The 21,237-nt window shown below is 19.0% G+C and overlaps 2 protein-coding genes across 2 annotated transcripts, besides 9 other annotated features; both read right to left on the reverse strand. All coding sequences in view use genetic code 6, as the record gives it.

Annotated features, from left to right (window-relative positions):
- Window positions 1–129: 129 nt before the first annotated feature.
- Window positions 130–188: a microsatellite.
- A 177-nt stretch (window positions 189–365) lies between these two features.
- Window positions 366–390: a microsatellite.
- A 491-nt stretch (window positions 391–881) lies between these two features.
- Window positions 882–917: a microsatellite.
- Window positions 918–1,152: 235 nt separating this feature from the next.
- Window positions 1,153–1,208: a microsatellite.
- A 786-nt stretch (window positions 1,209–1,994) lies between these two features.
- IMG5_193180 (hypothetical protein) lies at window positions 1,995–11,347 on the reverse strand (the record flags this gene model as incomplete). Its single annotated transcript, XM_004025022.1, has 15 exons — window positions 1,995–2,229; window positions 2,274–2,570; window positions 2,635–3,185; window positions 3,249–3,449; window positions 3,492–4,080; window positions 4,128–5,166; window positions 5,208–5,982; window positions 6,026–6,653; window positions 6,702–6,744; window positions 6,946–7,452; window positions 7,504–8,524; window positions 8,578–9,514; window positions 9,558–10,258; window positions 10,309–10,575; window positions 10,631–11,347. The coding sequence occupies 15 exons, from the start codon at window positions 11,345–11,347 to the stop codon at window positions 1,995–1,997; spliced, it is 8,508 nt and encodes a 2,835-aa protein (XP_004025071.1).
- A 1,200-nt stretch (window positions 11,348–12,547) lies between these two features.
- Window positions 12,548–12,593: a microsatellite.
- Window positions 12,594–12,972: 379 nt separating this feature from the next.
- Window positions 12,973–13,032: a microsatellite.
- Window positions 13,033–14,559: 1,527 nt separating this feature from the next.
- Window positions 14,560–14,594: a microsatellite.
- A 2,829-nt stretch (window positions 14,595–17,423) lies between these two features.
- Window positions 17,424–17,477: a microsatellite.
- Window positions 17,478–19,143: 1,666 nt separating this feature from the next.
- Window positions 19,144–19,191: a microsatellite.
- A 478-nt stretch (window positions 19,192–19,669) lies between these two features.
- On the reverse strand, window positions 19,670–20,314 carry IMG5_193190 (hypothetical protein; the record flags this gene model as incomplete). The annotated part of the gene is made up of 2 exons (XM_004025023.1): window positions 19,670–19,815; window positions 19,892–20,314. Coding segments are annotated over 2 exons (555 nt in total), but the record flags the coding sequence as incomplete, so codon positions are not given.
- Between the last annotated feature and the right edge of the window lie 923 nt (window positions 20,315–21,237).

The following is a 21,237-nucleotide window of genomic DNA, read 5'->3' on the forward strand; positions in this document are numbered from 1 at the left end:
TTTTATATAAAATAAAATATTTATTACTTAAAAACAATTTTTTATTTTAAGTTAACATTGATTTAAATGTGTTCATTTTAGCCTAATATTAAATAATTTACATATTAAACAAAAATTTTAATAATAATAATTTATAAAATTAAATAGTTTAATAGAATATTTAAATTATTTATAAAATTAAAAATTTAAAATAAAATAAAGTTCTAGTTTATGAATTTAAATTATAAAAATATTATATTATAATTATGAATTATTATTCTTAAATATCATCAATTAAGTATTTATTTTAAAAAAATTGTAGATAAGGACTTAATTATTCTTTAATTGTGAAATATAAAAAAAAATAAAACAATTATATATTGTTAATTAAAATAAATTATTAAAATAAATATTTTTTAAAAAAATATTATAAACAAATAAATTTATCTAATTTATTATTTCATTAAATAATTATAAATACCTTATATTTAATATAAGCCGCAATCCATCCATTAATTTAAAAATCTCAATTTACGAAAAGCATTCTTTGTAAATTTTTTGATTTGAGGATTTGTTTTTTATTAAAAATTCTTAAATACAATTTGTGTTCTTTTTTATTTTTATTAAATATTATAAATTTAATATAAATATTTCTTAAACATATTTTTTTAATTTATTTTATAATCTTTTTTGTTTAAATAATTTATGTTTTTACTCATTTGTAGATTTAAATAAATAAAAAAAAGTAAATTTTAATGCACTGGGTTTATTTTACGGAATATATATAAATATGAAGTTTTAAATAATGTTTTAAGTTTTAAATACGGATTCATATAATAATCAGTAATTTAAAAAGTAATTAAAGGCATTTAAAAAAATATAATTAAATAAAGTATTTTTTTTAAAAAAAAAATTAAATAAAAAAATAATATAAATAAGTTTTATTAAAAAATAAATCATTGATTTTACATCTCAATATACAAAATATTATTTTTTAAAAAAAGAGAACTTTAAATGATTTTATGATTTAAAAATAATCCTTTAATAATATAAAAAACTTGTTAAACCATAGCAAAGTGATACTTTACCATTATAAAGTTTAAAAAAAGAAAAAAAATTACTCTAGAGGATAAAAATGTTAAACTAGAAGATTAAATTAAACAAATAATATATAAAAATGCAATTTATCTAAATGAAAAAAAATACAATTTATCTAAATGAAGAAAAAAATTTTATAAGTAGAGATATTGTTATGACTGAAATATTTTTTTTTTAAATGAAACGAAATAAATAATTATCATATACACTTTAATAATTAACCTTTGAAATTTAATATTTTTACTATTTTAAGATTTAGAGTGCAATTAGGCTTTTTAAAAGGTTTTTAAATTAATTTTGACGGAAATTAAAATAGTAAGTATGTAAGTAAGTATATTTTCTTTAAACAAATAGGTGAAATTATAGATAGATTTACTTTTCGAGAGGGTTTAAAATATCTAGAGTGGATAAAGTAATTTAAATAGAAATTTCTATATAATATTTGGATATAGAAAGAAAAAAAATTATTTCAAGAAAATAAATTCAATATTTATTTTACAAAACAAATTATGATTATTAAAAATTAATTTTAAATATTATTTAAGATTATATAAAAAATTAAAAGATAATATTTAAAAACTTTTTAAAGTTAATATGTTAGTAAGATAGTTAAGTATTAAAAAAAATATATATATATATATAAAAAATATTTATTTCCATGTATTTATGATTTATAAGATATTTTTTATTCTTATAAACAAATATTAATATTTTTTTTGAACTTTATATAATTTATAGTTATTAAAAATTCTGTCATATTTATTTATTTGTTTTGAAATGTAATTATAAATATTTAAAATTAAATTCTAATTTTTGATAAATTTAAATGTAAATTATTTTCTAAAATAAATAAAAAAATAGTTATTTGATTTGAAGAAAATTTTAATATTATAAAAAAGGAAAACATTAACTAAATTTCAATATTTTTTATCTCTAATTTATTAAGAAAGTTAATTTTTTAATTATTATGTTTTAACAGGACTCATATTTTTAGCTTTGTTTATATTTTCGGCCATAAAATTTTTAGATTAATTAATAGCATTGTTATATAGACTTTTTTATAAAATTTCATTCCCTATTTTATTATCAATGATACTCGCATCTGCTACTGGAGGAAAGTATTTAGGTAAATTACCTTTAACGATATAAGACCTTTTTTTTAATAAATATAAGAAAATAAAAAGTTAATAAAATACCATATCATTTCTTCTGTCTCTATAATAAGTTTACCATTACTCTATTTTCCATATTCGATAGGCGTATAAGTAATTACGAAATTTGTTCCTTCCCTTCCATATGATTCCAATTCTCCTTCTTTAGGTCTAACAGTAAACTCTGAGTCAGAAGAAGGAGTAAAATAAGCTTTAAATGGAGTAAATGTTTTCGATTTATTTGTAAGTTTGAATTAAACACTTGTAGTTTTTTGTAATTCGGAACTTATATAAATTGTATCATCTTCTTTAGGTTCTATAGCTTCAAATAAGAGTTTAAATCTTAAAATATAATTTATTTATTTTAAAAAAATAAAAAAATAAAAAAAAGTTAAATATTATTTACTTCCATTTTCCTCCCAATTATCTTATTATATTGAATTCTATAGTTTCCTTAAATGGTTTTAAAGGAGAAAATTTACAATTAAAAATAAGATGATCATCTGGAGAAGAAATACTATTTTTGTAAGTTTTAATAAATACACTTTATCTAACAAGTTTATTTTATTCAGGAGGAATTCCATCTAGTTCATAATCAAAAATATCGCTTTAATTTACTTATTAATTAATCTATTTTTAAAATAAAATAAAATAAAATAACATTTATTTATAAATTACAGAAGGAAGTGTTATTTTTAATTCTTCTTCACAAGATTCTCTACACTAAGTTTTAAAATGGTGAATTACTTAATTTATTACATTTTCGGTTATTCCTATAATTGGAAATCTCCATTCTATTTTTTCATTCATTGATACTATAATTTCACATTCATAAGTGTTTATTTCTCTTGGAATAAATGAAAATGGAATTTGGGCTATATTCATTCCTGCTACTGTTAATTATTTTTAATTTTTTTTAGTTTTTTGTATTAATTTGAACACATTTTAGCTTTCATCCTTTTTTTTTTTTTTTTTCATATTCAATAATAAATATATAATTATTAAAATTATTTTTGTTACTTTTGCTTCTAAACTTACATTAACATTTATTGTATCTTTAAAAGGATTCTTGAAATGAACTGTCGAAGAAAAATATTTGTTAATTCCTATAGAAACCAATAAAGGTTCAAATTTAGTTGGGGGAATACCTTATCCGAAAACCAAATATTACCATTTTCCTATATTTTTAGTAGAAATTATAATTTCTGCACTTTCAATAATCTAAAATAATAAATTTAATGAAGAAAAAAAAAAAAAAATTACTTCTAAATTAGATGGCATATAAATAATTTCAATCATATTTTCTTATAAAGGTTTTAAAACAATATTTTCAGGAGAAATCTAGAAATTAGTAACATTACTAATTGTATAGGTTGCCTAAATTTCCTATTAAGTGTGATTTTCTAGAAAAATTTAATGCTTTGAAAATTTCCCTAATTCACTTTTTAGTAAATTAAGTCTTTGAGGAGGTTGTTCTTCACAATTTAGACTTAGTTCATACCAGATTTCACCTAAGTTTTCATTTATAAAAGCTATTGATCCTTTACTTCTACCCACTATATTAGGTTAATATAAAAGGGAATATTTTGCTGTTTACTTAGCTTCTATTTATAAATATTGATTACCAAAAAGTGTATCCCCATTAATAACAACATCAAAAATAGCTTATTAAGGTAAATTATTATATATCTCAATATCGAATGTTACGGCTTGCCTTATAAAAGTAGTTAGGTCAATTATTTTTTCACATTTTGGTATTTCAGTATTTAAAAGGACAGTATACCACAAATAATTTTATTCATTTTCATAAAATGTAATTGAACCAGTAAACTATCCACTTAGAACAGGATGTCTAAAAAAAAAATAGTTAAAAATAAGTAAAATATAAATAGTTTTTACATAGTAAACGCATATTAAGTAGTTTTTCCAGGTTTAATATTTATTGTAGAAGGTCCTGATGTATTAATAAGATCTGTTTCGACTTTGTATGTAACCTCACGGTCAGTGTAAGGATTTTTAATTACAATTTCTTTCTTTGTTTTCTGTTTTGCTTTACAATTTATTATTATATGTTCTTCTGCTACTGGCTCTTCCCCAATACCTTTAAGTTCATATTCAATGAAATCATTTGTATTTGGGTTAAAAAATGTTAATTTTGAAAATGCTTAACATATCCATTTAGGACTAAAAGTTACAAGGAATATTCCTGTTGATTTTTTTTTGACAACAAATTCTTTAATTGGAGGAATTTAAAATAATTGAGCATTCTTACCTTAGTTTTCTTCATTAAATCCCACTTTTAGATTCCATTCCCTTTCAGTACTATTTACTAAAGGAATTTCTTAAGATACTGAAAGCCTAGCTGGTACTTTAAACTCTATGAAGGCTTTTATTGGTCTTGGATTGACATTAACTTCACATTTGTAGCGTCTAATATCAGTTTTTTGTGCATTTTTAAGAACTAAAAGGAATTTATATTCCTTAACAGGCTATCTAAAGAGAAAATTAAGAGCCAATTTATTAGAAGTAAATTACTAATCATTGGTTTTTTTTATTAGTTTATTTGGATTATATAAGCTAAATTAATTACCACATGTTACAAAAGAAGCTGAAGGAATTATTTCAACTTCAAACTAAATTAAGTCAGGTGAACCGCCTGGGAATTACAATTTTTCCATAGCTAAATAAGTCTATTTATCTGCTATATTACAATAATTTTAGTTTTATTTCATTAATTTTTCCCTATTTTTTTCCATATAAAATGCTTACACTTGTTTTCTGGCACGTATTTATGATTCATTTTAAAAAGGAATTTCCAATTCTTATACTGCATTTTCATCCACATATAATGTTTTCATATTTGTAAGAGGAAATTTTATTGTGTCAGTTTATATATTTGGCATTTCTACAGTGCCAATAATTTCATGTTGAAATTCACCTTTTTTTTATTTATTTTTTAATATTTTTTTATTTTTTTACCTACTAAAGGATCTCTAAAAATAATATAACATTTTTAAGTTTCCATTTGTAAAGGCAAAAAAGTAACAGGTAAAATTACTGTTTATAATTTTCCGATTTTAATAGTAGTTTTGGTGGTAAAAAAAGTAGTAAATATATCGTTATTTTCCGCAGGAAGTAATTAAGTCATATGGGATTCATTTTAATCTTTTTTAGTTTAATTTTTCTTTTTTTTGGAGTCATTTTATTTGAATTTTTCTTAAATTATAGTAATTTAAAATTCTGCCTTTTCACTTTTAGTAAATTTATTAGTAATACTTAAAAGTTTTTCCTAAGGTTCATATAAATTGCTAGTCATTTTCCAGATTTCGTCAGAGTTTCTACCTATAATCTATGATTTTAGTTCAAAAACTAAAGCAGCAGCGCATACATTGCTTTCTTTTTTGTTTGTAAATCTTATTCTGGCAGAAACACTTTCAGAAATTCTAGAAACGAACTTTATTTTAAAATTCACAACTCCATCAGGCTCGATAACAAAATTATCTTCGTTTTCTAAAGAAAAGTCATTATCTTATTACTCTAAATTAACCCAATAGCTTACCTGTTTTTTTGTTTTATTTGTTAACGTTATTGTTTTTATCACTTCTTATCCTAACACACATTAGAAAATGACAACTTATTCTTTAGGTATGTAATGAGGTAAAGCATTAAATAATTATAAACCGATAATTAACATTTCTTACATTTATGGGCGTTAGAAATCTTTTACAACTAAATGTGTTTTCATTCCTATATTCTATAAAAATATGTATAATTATAAATATTTATTTATTAATTACATTTAATGCTAAAATTAATTTTTCAGCATTATAAATAATTTCTTATTCACTTCCACAACTTTATTTGAATTTTTTAAATAGCTAATATGAGTTTTCTCCTATATGTGATTGAATTGCGGAAGCGAAAACACTTCCATCTTAAAAGTCTTCATCGAAATTTCTAATTCTTCTAATTTAGATCGGATTTATAATTTCGTGATGAGTTTCGAACCAATGTATCAATAAAGCTTCACTTTAGGAAATAAAATTGCTTCCATCAATATATTCAGGGATACTAATTTTCTCTGGAGGAATTCCTTAAATTGACTTGTACATTTTTGGATTAATTCTTTGCAAATAATAGACTTTTAAAATTTAATAGATCATATGAGTCCAAGCATCGATTGAAATATATTAAAAAATTTAACTTGAAAGTTTTAATGCGGAAGGAGCAATTAATTACTTGTTTTAGTTTGGTAAATTTTTCATATAGAACAAGTAATCAGTATAGACTAATAAATATTCAGGCCTTATGTGATTAAGCAAAGCTCCATCTTATTTTAGAATTTTTATAATATCATCATATTATTTATATAGCCTTTCCACTTTCACAGCTCTTTTAGTATGAGCTTCAATATTAGCCTTAAAACTATTATTATTCTTATCAGAAAAATAGGCTAAAATATCAAATAATTACGCACCATGCTATTCAATAATACTATTAGGAAACGAGTCAATGTCTTAATTTAAAATGTTAAAATTAAGCCATCTTTTTAAAAATTCGATATTATTTTCTATATAATTTGTTGAAATAGGACTATAGCCTAGAATACTTTTTAAAGATTTGTTTGTTCCTCCCAAAGAACTATATGTTTTATTTGAAACTACACTCCTAGCTTTAGGCTAAGAAAATTTTTTATTTTCGGAAAAACTTGAATTACTATCGTTTATATCGTATTCTAATAAAGTTAAAGGCGACTTATTATGTTCTAAGTTAAATTTAAATTCACCTGGGCATCTTTGCATATAAGTGAAATTTGTAAATAAACAATTATCAGCAGTTCCACTTATAATTATTTCATAAATTCTATCTTAATCGTCTTAAAATTCAACTTTAGTAGAAAAAGAAATACTTTTCTTGCTTATAAAAGAAACATTCACTTTTAATCTAGTCTTAGCGATTCCTAGATTTTTTCCTTCAGGAAATTCGATATTAATATTAACTCCTTTTGGAGGTTCATCAACTAGTTTATATTTTAAGTTTAGATTATCATATCCACTATTAATAATTTTAAAAGCACATCTAGAATAAATATTAAGTGGAACAACAGGCATAATGACTTCTTTTCTATCAAAAAGTAGTTTTGGGAAAGCTCCTTCTCCTTTAAGTATAATATCAACATAAGAAGAATTAGTTTTAATTTCTGGATCATCGATAAATAAAGGAACTTATTTTTTGTAATAATTTTATTCAAAAGGATTAAATAATACTTATATACTTTTTTATTCACCAGGACCTACTTCTCCACTTTCAGGCCTTATTTCAAATATTTTTTATGATAAAACGGTCGGATCGATTCTCCATTTTACACGATTCTTGTCTGGATTTGAAAATGAAAGAGACTTTATTGAACAAGTTTATTTATCTATACTTGTAATTATTTTTTTTCCAAAATCTACTATTTAAGGGTCTATTAAGAATTTAGGTTTTAAGCCTTTACATATAATAAATCTTTTTATGCTTTCAATAGTTCCGTAATTCTTTATTTATATAGGAAATATGAATTTGTATGGTTTGAAATTCTTAGGTGAAAACTTAAGCTGGAAATTTAGTTATTATTAACCTTTTAAACATAATGAAAAATATCTTGATTTTTAATCATGGTTTTCTTCTTCGTTTTCTTCTTTTTCTTAACATTCAGCTGCGGATTGATCATCATCTAAATCCTCTAAATTTTATTTAAGTAATTATTAATTTTGTTGTTAATTAGTATTTAAATTTTATTCAAAGCTCTAATTTAAATCTTCATGTATTGAATGTAAAATACTTTCGTCACCTTCTTCATCTAAAGTATTAATTTTTAGACAGTCAATTCCTTCGCTTTCTTCACTATCATCGCCTTTGTTTCTTATATCGATAATAAGTTCTACTGGAATATCTGTATAATTTTTTAAAGTAAAAGGTAAAACACCTGGATTTCCCAATGTTGTGATATTGCCGAAATTAAAGACAGGCTCTTCGATTTAAACGTTTGGTATAATTACAGTTACTTAAAAAGGTAATTTTAATGTTTTTCCACCCCTTATTTATATATAAATATCATATTTTACTTCACAAGGAACAAAAGAACAAAATTTTATATTTATAACTTTACTTTCATCACATCCTATTTTTCCTTTGAAATTTAATATTTCTAATCCTTTAGGTAGTTTGCTTTGATCAATAAAATATACAGCAGGTTATCGTGAATTGTTCTTTATTTAAAAACTTGTTTATATAACTTTTGCAACCGATATTTCCTATTTTTTATATTATTTATATATTTAATTATATATTTTAAAGAAAAAAATGCCTAAAGGTCAACAGAAGACTATTTGAGAACACATTTTTATTCAATAAACGTTCCAATACATTTAAGCTATTATTCCATTCCATCAACAACTCTTAAAATAAGTTTTTCTTCTTCTGTTCTTGTAATATTCTATGTTCCTCCACTCCCATTATTAACAGTATTTGTAGTATTATTAGTGTTTTGAGGCAAAACAATATTATTCATTGAAATGGCATTATAACTTCCTGATGTTAAAGTTGAAGGCTTATAAGTTACTTATAGCGGAATAAAAGATCCAGCTTAAACCTACCCTTACATAGGTTTTATAAGAAAATTCTTGGAGTTATTTGTAAACCAGTTAAAAGTACCTGTTGCATTACCATTATTAGTAAGTTATATAATTTCTTTAGTATCCATTTCTATGTTATCGTCTGAAAATGACATTCTAAGAAGGTTTTTAGATAATTCTAATTTAACTAATTCAATGTTAGCAAAAATTTAAATTTCGAACTTATGCTTATCATTAATAGTATATCTAACATTAGTTCTAAATGCTCCTATATTTTTAGAATTCAAAACGATTTCAAATCCTGCGACTTAACCACTAGGAATAATTTAAGTTTTTTAATAAGTTTTTTTCAATTCTGTTTTATTAGTTTCTAATTTTACAGATATAGAAGTTCTCAAATCGTTTCTTACTTTAAAAGTTTTAACTACTTCAGAATTTACGTAAACGTTTTTAAAGTCTATTTCTACTGGCCCTGCGAATATTTTTTATAGTTCTTCTCCATTCAACTATTTTGATATTTCTCGAATTTCTGAATGGTTTTTGGGTTCGCCTGTAAATTTCTTCTTTATATGGACATTTGGATTTGCTTCAAAATAACCTGTTTTCTCATCTTGTTTATAAGGCTCATAATTGTCTATAGGTTTTGTCACAAAAAGACTTTCTTAAGCCCTTTTTATTTATTATTTTAAATATTCTTTTTAGATATTTTTACTCAGGTAGAGGCAAATAAGGAACATCAATGCAAGCATTTACCATTCCTACTTCATATTCGAAATCTACAGGAGCATCTTTGAAAGCTTCTAAAGTATTAAATTTTGAATTATTATCTTTTTAATCTTTATTTTATGCTTGCTAGAGGCTATCATAACCCATTTCTTTTAATTTTTATTTAATCTAGTTGAATTTTTATTAAACTATTTATTTTTTTTCTTTCTTTAACCTTTCTTATCTTTATTCCTTTAATTCATTATTATATTTATGTTTATTTTCGAAGCTTTTAACTAATTCTTCTATCTTATTCATTTAAGTTTCTTCGGTTATAATAGATTCAAGATATTTTGGATATATAGACACCATTGAATGTTCATCTCGCTATTTTTTTTCTGGTTAGCTTTCTAATGATTTTTATAATTAAAAATCTTCTGGAAGTCCTTCAGGCCCTCTTTTAAAACTAGCTGAAAGTTTACTTATTTCAGTAGCTTCACCTATCAATTTAACTCTTAAAGAATAAGACCTATTTATTAATAAGACTTATAGTTTTTGTTTAAATTAGCCAATGTTTCTTGGTCTAAAGGTAGCTAATACATTAATTTTCTCTCCTGGTTTCAATACCATTTCTTTAGGCTCAAATTAAAATCCCGGAATCGTATTTAATTATATATCTACTGGAATCTAATTATTTCTATTTTATATCTTTTTTTTTTTTTTAATAAAAAAATTAAATAATATCTTATTATATATACACATAAAGGTAAAGTTTTATGTTCAAAAACTTTACAATCTCCAAATTAGACTATCTATTAATCAATTTTAACCATAGGACATATACCTCTGCCAGTCAAATGAACAATAATAGAATCTAATTATTCACCTTCAAAATCAAACATAGCAGAATAAGCAAAGTCTTAAATTTTTGGAATCATTTCTTCATCTTTATCAATACAATATTTATCGACCCAAACTTAACTATTATAATCAACTTTAGATAAGCAAGTAAATAATAATTGAACCTAAAAAAATAAATAAAGAAATTAAATATACAATATTAAAAATAATAAAAAAAACCTAACTATAACTATCAATAATACCCTCTGAAGGCTCACAACTCATAATTCTTTCAGTTAATTCTCTACCAAATACATTAGGAGGTTAAATATTAGCCATATCATCAAGATTATAGAGAATACCTTATCTAAATCTAGTTTTGAATTTGTATTTTTTAGGTGTATTATTAACCAAATATCCAACAATTTATTTTTTCATTCCATAATAGAAAGTACCGAAGTCAAAAGATGTAACATCTAAACCAGTTTAATCAATAATAAACTTCATAAATTTTACTGAAGTAGCATTAACCTCAATTTATTTTTAAAATACATGTCCATCAGTAACTACATTAATATATCCCTTGTACATTCCACTGTCTCTTCCAAAAAAAATCACTCCAACACTTTATTATTCTCCTGATTTTATTATAAAACTATGGTTTAAAATTTTTAGATCTTGAACATCATTTGTCTTAAGTTCTATTTTACATTCACTATTTCCTTCATTTTTAAATAAAATTTCTTCTCTTTTCTCTTTTCCAACATTTACAAACCCAAAATTTATAAAAGGTTCAAATAATATATAGCCTTAAGACATATAAGCATGTAGTAAAACTATTTTTTCATATCCTCCATCAGAAACTATTTTAATACTATCGGAAAAATTATCTAGTTTTTAAGTTTCGAATGTTATTGTTAATTTCATTGCCAATCCTGCAGCTACAGCCCCAACCATATCATAATTTACTTTAAAACATCGATTATATGGTTAAAAAATTCTTATTCTTTTCATTTTTTTGGATAAATTACGGACAAATACAAATATTTCATATATCTGGTTTACTTTTATATCATTAAATATTACTTCGTTTGGTGATATCTCAATTGCTTCTTAATTTGATATATATTATATACTTGAATTATTAAAAATTTCCTTTTTTGAATCAATTAACCTTTTTGTACTTATTGAAGTAAAATTTAATGAACTATTATTTGTGTCTCTTAATATTATTTTGCTTTGTTTTGGAATATCTTTTTAGCTAGTTTTAATTTACAATTATTTTGCTGTTTCCTGTTAAAGCCTTTACTACTTCATTTTTATATTTTATTTAATTATTTATTTATAATATGTATTATTCAATGTTTATTTTCTATTTGAATATTATATATATTTCTTTAATTAACTAAAAAACTAAAAATTTTCTTTATTAAAAAAAAAAAAAACAAAAAAAAAAACTGAAAATATATTTTTTATAAAAATATTGAAATAAAAAATAATAAAATTATAAAGATCTATTTTGGAGAAATCAAATCTAAATAACTATTTATTAATGAAATTCTATAATATTTTTAATAAAAATTTAGTAATTTTAATTAATTCAATTTAATTAGATTTATTTAATTTTAAAAATTTATCTTTAATATAATAAAATTTTAATTAAATTAAACTAGAGCAAAATAATGACTAAATCTTTTAATTTTTGTATTTAAATTTAAATACAAAAAATATTAAATTAATTTTACAATTTATTAGTTTTTAATAGTTTTATAAAATTTATATAAATTATTTATAAAGATTTTTAATAAATAATAGTTTAAACTTTATAAAAAGAGAAAATATAAAAAAACATTATTTTTAATAAAAGATAACCATAATTATAAATAAAGTTTTACATAGTATATAACATTTTTTTTATTTTATATATAAATATTTTAAAATTTAACTTTAATAATGAAGAAAAAAATAAATCAGTCTAATTTAATACTCTAACATAAACTACTAATAACACTTTTTAATCTATTATTTAATCTGTCTTATTCTTCTTAAGTTAATATTGCTTATTATTCGCTTTTAAAAGTCTGAGATATATTTATATCTTATTAAAAAAACTTGAATTGATTATAATATATTTAAATTTATTTAATAATAGAAGATTATTTAATTTTATATTTTAAAACTATTTAATTATATATATTTAAAATTTATTCTGATTACTAACTTAATTTAACAATTAATAGATAATGTTCTTATAATTTAGATAAATATTTCTTTAATGCATCTACTAATAAATTTTTCTAATCTTCATTTATTTATTCTTAAATTAAATTATATGTTAACTATATTAAATAAGGAATTTAATTTATGCTTATTTACATATCTGATAATTAAGCATCATAAAAAAATTATTATTTATCTTAGTTTAATTACATATAAATATTTTGATATTTTTTTTAAAGTAGTTTAGCATATTCTTCACATTAGGATACTATATATTTATCTTATTATGAAATATGCTTTGCTTTAGAAACAAAAAAACACATGTATATTATTTTTCAAAAATTAAAAAAAATAATAATAATTATATATATATATAATAATAATATATATATATATATATATATATATATATATATATATATTTTAAATCAAATTTATTGTAATATTTAAGCTTAATAATTATTGATTTTGATTTTTAATTTAAATAATAAAAATATTTGAATTATATTTAAATTTTTCATATTTTAAAAAAAATATAAACTCAACCAAATTCATTATCATTTTGGCTAATTATATACTAAATAATTTAACTACCTTTAATTTTATATTTTTATAATTAAAATAAAATAATAAAGATATAATACTTTTTTCTTAATCTGCATAATATTAATTAAATAAATCATTATAATACTGTTTTCTAATTTTTTGTTTATAATCAGTACTTTGTTATAATATTTCTTATTCTATATTTAATTTTGTTATATTAAGTATTTATAAAACTTACATTGATTAATGATTTAAATATCTTCTTAAGTAGGGTTGTTTTAATTTTAATCTTAATTTTATAATTAATTATTTTATTAACTATCATTTAAAATGTGAATATTAATTGCTTATGCGGCAAAAAGTTATTAATCTTAATTTTATATATCAACATAAGCTTATTATTAAGACTCTTCAGATTATTAATTAACATTATATTGATCTTGTTAATAAATTTATGTATTATTGTTTTAAGTTATTTGATTTTCTTGTATTTCTGATGTTTATTAATTGTTAGTATTTATTTAATATTAAATATTATCAGTAATAGGTTTGAATTCTTATCTATATAACTTTTTGTAATATTATTATTATTCTATTTGTTCTGTTTTTTAAAGAGAACTTATAAATATATTATATATTATAAATTTTTAGTACCTTAATTTGTTTATTAAATATCTATAAAGACATTTATTTATTAATTATTTTATTATTATTAAAAACCATCATTTTTTTATTAAGTAAAATTTGATTTTCTTATTGTTTCTCTTTTTATAAATCCTTAAATTATTACTTTTAAGCTTATTTTGATAATAATTATTCAAGATTTTTACTTGGTTCTTATTTTTCGTTTTATTGATTTTCATTTTATTAAATTTCTTAATTTATTATTTTTTAATCTTTATTTATGGTTAAAGCTGTTTTGCTAATATAGTTTTAATTAACATTTTATTATAATTAACTATTGCTTTCTTAAAATTCATTTTATTTTGGTAGACCTACATATAATAGTTCTTAATTTCTTAATCTTTTTTATTAATAATAAATATTTTTATAAATATAATTATATAATAGTGTAAATTTTAAATAAATACTTTGTTAAATATATTTATTATATTCTTATAAAAAGTAAAATTATAACTAATTCCGTCTTTCTCATTATTATTTTTAATTTATTTGTTATTTAAATTTTATTTTATTATTCAATGTTTGTATAAGTATTTCAAAAAGCAAAATTGAAATGCGTTTCTAACTAAAATATATTACGTTTTTCCAATTTAATAAATAAAACAAGAAATAAAGTTAAAAAGATAAAAAAGAAATGAAAAACTAAAAACTTAAACCAATCAAATTATAATATAAAAACTATAATTAATATAAAAATAAAAATAATTATGATTTAAAATTATATATATATATATATATATATATATATATATATTTAATAATTTAATTTATATGTTAATTCTATATTAATATTTAATAAATAAAGGAAATAAATAAATATTTTAATATAAAAGTATCTTTTGATGGATAACATATCAATAATAATGTTCTCATTTATTTACTTAATATATTAAATTTGATAAATTTAATAATTGCTAAAAATTAATTTATTATTATTATTCTTCTTTTAATTATTAATTAGTTTTTTTTTATGTTTTCTTATTATTTAAATGGTTAATTTAACTTTCTTGGGAATTTTATTAAGTTTCAGTTGAATTATTATTTTCTTTTCTGTTTTTATCAATATTACTTTTTAATTATAATTATTCAACTTTTGATTTTAATTATCTTATTTTTTCTTTTTTCTTAATTATTCTTTATTAATAATTAATTGTAAAGGTTGAAGATTCTTAATATAATTTATCATTTTCTTTAGAAATTAAGTTATTTTTTTCATTTAATTCATCATATTTTTATTTTAATTACTAATATTCTTCCAATTAGTTTTCTAAGTTTTAAATTTTTAACAAATAATTATTATTTAATTAATCTTCCTCTTTTTATTATTTAATTTAAATTTTTAAATTTTAATGTTCTTATGTGTTTTTATTATTAATATATTATTTTTCAGAATTTTCTATATTTTTATTAATTAACTTTATTTCTTATGTTTCAATTATTTCTTATTGACTTTATTAAGATAAGAAATCTTTCTAAATTTAAATTTAAGCCAATAATAGGCGATTTTATTCATTCAAATTTTTATTTTCTTAAACTATTTTTTAATTATATAAGTTAATTTCTTCAATTTTCTATTACAAAATTTTAATTTTTAATATAGATTCTTAATCTTATTATGTATTTTATAGATATAAGTTCAAACGATTCTAATTGTTATTATTTTTTAGATCCTAATATAGTTATTCTAATTATTTTGATTATTATATTTGTATTTATTCTTATTTTTTTTCATTTTGGGTATATTCTTATAATCTGTTTTCCATTTGTATTTTAATAGTTTCAATTTATTAATTAATTTCTTTAAGTTAATTGATTTGTTAGAATTAATATTAAATATATTAAATTTAATTAACATTATTTTATTAATTTAATCCTTCTTAAATATTTTCGGTTAATTTCACTTAATCTTGCTATTCTATTTACTATTATTAAATTTAAGTTTTTTATTTTAATTATTATTAAGATCTTTCTATTTCATTACTAATATTATGTAATTATTCGATTTCAGTTAACAAGTTTACTTACAAATTCTAATTATCTTAACTTAGTTCATTAAGTGATTATTATTTTTATAAATTAAGATTAATATTTTTTAGTTATTAATTTATATTTTCAAACATTTAAGAATTAAATTAATCCATATTATGGATATAATCTTAACAATTCATATTTTATGAAACATTTTGTAAAGTTAATTATAAATCATAATTTAATTATTATTATTAGCAAACTTATTTTTATAGTTCAGTATTTGATTGATTTATTTAGTCAAGTTATTTTTATAATTGACTATTTAATTAAGTCTTCGATAAGTTTTCTTATTTTAAATCTTAATATTCTTTTTCTTATTAACTAATACTATTTTTCAATTATTATTAAATAATTAATAATTATTAATTTTGTTCTCTTATTTATTATATTTCATTATTTAAAACTTAATTTTATGATTAAAGTTCTTATATTTTATGTTCAAAAGATACTATTTAATCTATTTATTTTCTACTTTCTTCATTTAAACCTTAAATTTATTAATCTGTTTGTTAAGTAATTTTTAGAATTTATTATTAACTCTCATTTTATTTAAGAATTTAATTTTATAATTAATCTTTAATGTTTTAAATCTATATTTCTTACTATTGATTTATTTATTCGATTTTATTCTTTTGTATTTATAATTATTCGATTTCTTATCTATATTCAGAAGCTTAGTTTTCCAATTCATTTAAATAATGATTTTTTAAATTATTTAAGCTTTCCTAATATTTTTCATTTAATTAACTAGTTACATTAATATTTAATTATTATAATTATATTTTTAATTCATTAATTTCATCACTTTAATATTAGTTTTTAGTTAGAAGTTCTTATGTTTATTTACTTTACTAATCTAATTTTATATTTTAAGTTTATTCAATATTTTAAAGTTTTTCTTATAATTATTATGTTTATTATTATAATAACTAATTTTATTCTTACATTAATAATATTTTTTCTTATAAACTGTTAATTTCCTATTATTTGGATTATTTTAAATTATTTATTTCTTATTAATTCTTTTATTAGATCTAGTTGCTAGTTTATTATATATTTTCTAATTCATTTAAACAATTAGCCTTTTATTAAGTAATATTTGATATTTAATTTTATAAATCTAAGATTTCGTTATCTTTTTCAAATTTTTAATCATTTAATAAGCTTACTTTATTTAATAATTCTTACATTTAAATTTAAAGGTCATTTATTTTTTCTTAGTTTGGAATGTTTTCCTGATCTTAACTTAAGCTTTTCTACATTTTAATTTATTCTTTTTCGTTTTTTAAGTCTTTTATCTTTTTATTTAACTATTCAATTTAATTCTCGTATTCGAATGTTTTTTCTTCAAGCGATTCTTAAAATTACAAGTTTAGTTATTCCGAATTATATTGATCATTTTTTTAAAGATTATCCAATTATAATTTAAGTAATTCTATTTAATTCTTCAGATTATTTATTTCTTCATTCTATATTTTATTTTTTTCAATTAAAAATTCATTCTCTTCTTTTAATAAAATCTAAGTTTCATTTAATGTGGCTAACTATTGCTTATTTTCTTTAAAAATTTACTCATTTTTTTAACTAATTTACATATTTTCATTTACTTTTTCTTTCAATTTTACTGTCAAATCTTAAACATGTTCAGTTAACTAAATAATTTGTTCTTTTAAAACTAAATATTATTAATTAATGCTTTAATTTTGCTCTTATAGAAGTTAGTTTTTGTTATTAACTTCATTTAAAGATTAGTTTTCCAATTAAAGCTCCATATTTTTCTATTATAATATATTAAATTGTTCATTTTTTTAGGTAATTAAACTATTTAATTACTTAAGTTAATTTAAATAAACGTCCTTTTCTTATTCATTATCTGTATCCTGTTATTTTTCTTCTTAGAGTTTTTAAAATTATTAAGTTATTTATATTTTTTCTTCTTACAATTTATTTAAGTTATCAATGTATTCTTGTTTATCTTATTGAATTTTTTTGTCTTTTTTTACTATTTCTTACTCTAATTATACTTCCAGTTATTATTTTAATTGTATTTATTGTTCTAATTCTTTCAATTATATTTATTATTTGCTAAATTATTCATTAAAAATTTCTATTTAAGTCTATTATTGTTAATTCATAAGAGCCAAATTCTAAATTTGATTTGAATTCTATATTATTTAATTTTATTTTTCATTTAAATGAATTTAAAGCTTTTCGTTTTCTTAAAGGACGATTAAGTATTTTTATTAAACTTGTTAATTTTCATGAAAAACATTATTAAGGTTTTATTAATTTTATTAACTTTTTTATAAATTTTCAATTATTTTCTCATAATTAACTTATTCGTTTTTAAGTAGACTTATTTCTTCTTAACTTATTAGTTAAAGATTTTATAAATGTTAAACTTTCTTATCTGATTCAAATTTTAATTATTATTCCTTATTAAACTAGTGATTTAAGGCTAAATAATTTTCCTTTAATTATTTCTAATTGCATTTATATTAGTTTATTTCTTCGTCTTTTTAAGATAATTATTTTTACAAAGAATCAATTTAACTTTAGTACTGCAATTCTAATCCTGGGTTTTTTTAATTTTAAGAAATAATATTCTTAAGTTCTTATTAGTAACTATTAAACATACTTTCGACTTCATTTTAATACTGAATTTAGCCAATCACTAGCTCATTTTATATATATTTAAGTTAATTAATTTAAGCTTTTATATTCATTTTTTATTCTCCTTTTTTTTTTTTTTTTTTTAATTAAATAAAAATATTTTTATATTTAAACAAAAAATTACTTCTGTTTTGATTGTAAAAATTATCAGGAATATTGCTTTAAGAAAGTTCTTAATTACTTAAAATTTTACTTGCAATGTTTTAGGTCATTAAATTTTAGTTACTAGTGCTTACTTCTAATATAATTTTAATAAAGAAAATTTATATATATGTATATGTATAATATTACATTATCTTAATGCTAAGGCATTATCAACGTACTTCTAATCGTATTTTTTACTATTTTAAGGCGTTTAAGTAATATGGATATAGCTTAATTGTTGTTGTGATTAAGTTGGAATAATTTAGGGTTAGTATACCATATTTTATTAAGGAATTTAAGTTACATATTAAGGAACAGAATTGTAACTTTAGCTTAGAGGAATTGATGTAGACTGGGGAGTATTAATTATTATTTAAGGTTAATAATTAGGAGATATAAAAGTAGAGTTTACTAAGTTTTAAGGAACTTAATAAACATATTAGTTCAAATTATTATTATTATATTACATTTTTTTTTTATTAATAATATTTTTTTTTTTTTAAAAAAAAAAATAAAAAAATAATATATGAAATTTATAAAATTTTATCAATAAAAAATATTTATAACTTTTTTATAAAAATAAAATAAAATTAATTTAATATTTATTATCATATTATTTATTTAAAATCACTTTTTTAATTTTAAAATAATTAATTATGTTTTTGTTTTAATAATTAATTATTTTACATTACTTTTTTTTATTATAATTTAAATAATAAAAAAATTATATAGAAATAGTATTATATTCATAAATTTTATAATTATTAAAAAACCTTCCAAGTTTTTTTATATTTATATATAATAGTTTTTTTATTTTATTTTTATAATAAATTACTTTAATTTAATATCTATTACATATGTTTTTTATTATTTTTCATTTACAAGGCAAAATAAAAACATAAATATAAAAAAGTTAGAAGGTTCTTTAATATATATATATATTTATTTTTTTCCATACTAAATATAAATTCTTAAAAATATAATATTTTTTTGCTCATTTTTATTATAAATGATGGTGCCATTTTGTTTATCTAGCAATAATACCTGTATTAGTTACCGGATCGAATTTTCCGAAATTACCATAAACATTTCTAGATTAACTAACAAATCTTCTATGATTAACCTCTCTTTTAATATAAATTTTTTTTTTTTTTAAAAAAAAAAAAAAAAACAATAACTAATAAATAAAATCAATTTATTTACGATCTATCTCCGACTTCTATTTATGAGGCATTTGTAAATTAAGGAGGTGCATCTTGTACTGGTAATCTGTTCCTATAAGAATGAGGATGATATGTATCAAGTGGTTTATTATTCATCCCTACATGTTAATATGGTCTTACTTTATATACATCTCTATAAATAATAAAAATTTAATTTAAATAGTTTAATATTATTATTTACTAATAAAATGATGTTTAATAAGAGCTTTTTGACATTTTATCAGCATAAGTTTTATTTGGTTAACAATAGTAAGGAATTGCTTGAGGAACTCCTGTTTTAAGAGATATATATGAACAACTTTATACTTTAGTATCTTTAAAGAATTGTGCGGATTTTTCAGATTTTTTGTCACCTAAATATTATAATTTTGTTGAAGCGTTAAAATCTGATAAAATGTTGCTCCTCTAGTTTAGGGTTGGAAGCTTATTATTTACTTAATGATTTGTTTGAGATTATTATAAATTGCTCATATTTCTTTTGTTTTTTTTTAAATTTATTTATTTTTTATATGTTATAAATTTTTAATTATAAAATATGTAGAGTTGCATTTTTAATTTAATAATGAAAATAAATATAAAAGAAAAAAATTCAAATAAAATAAGTATTTTTTTTATTTTTTTTAATTTATATTTTAAATATATATTTTATATATCTAAACTATTTTTAAACAAAAAAATTATAAATAAAAAATGATTTTTATCCAAAACTAAAATACATTTGTAATATTTATTTTATAAAAAGTATTTAAAAAAATAATATAATTAATTTCAATATTCTTTTTTATTTTTCTTTTTTTACTCAATTTTATTTCTTTTTTCTTCTTCAATTATTTATTCCTTATATTAAATATTATTCCATATCATTGCAGCTAATAAAGTAACAGTTAAAATTGCACATATAGCTGATATTAAAAGAGTATCAGTAAGTCTGATTTCATTATTTTTTGACTAATAAATATTTATAAATATATAAATATAGTTATATTAAAAATTACATTAAAAGGAAAAAGAAATGATAGATCACCTATATTTTTAAAAATCCAAGAATTTCTATTGCTAATTATCAACCATAAATTCCTATAATATATTGAAATAAAATTTCCAAACATTAAATAAATTGGGCATATAACAAAAATGATAATTAATATCAATACATTAGTTTTTACTGCTTCAAAAATTGTTTAAATCATTTAGTAAAATTTATAAAACTTTCTGATATAAATATTAATAAAATAAAATAATTATTAAATATATCTATAAATTCTATTAATCTATATAAAATAATATACATATATCAAAAATATTTATATATATTATTTTTTTTAT

This window comes from Ichthyophthirius multifiliis (genome assembly GCF_000220395.1).
Source record: "Ichthyophthirius multifiliis unplaced genomic scaffold scaff_1120509251387, whole genome shotgun sequence".
NCBI classification, from domain to species: Eukaryota; Ciliophora; class Oligohymenophorea; order Hymenostomatida; genus Ichthyophthirius; species Ichthyophthirius multifiliis.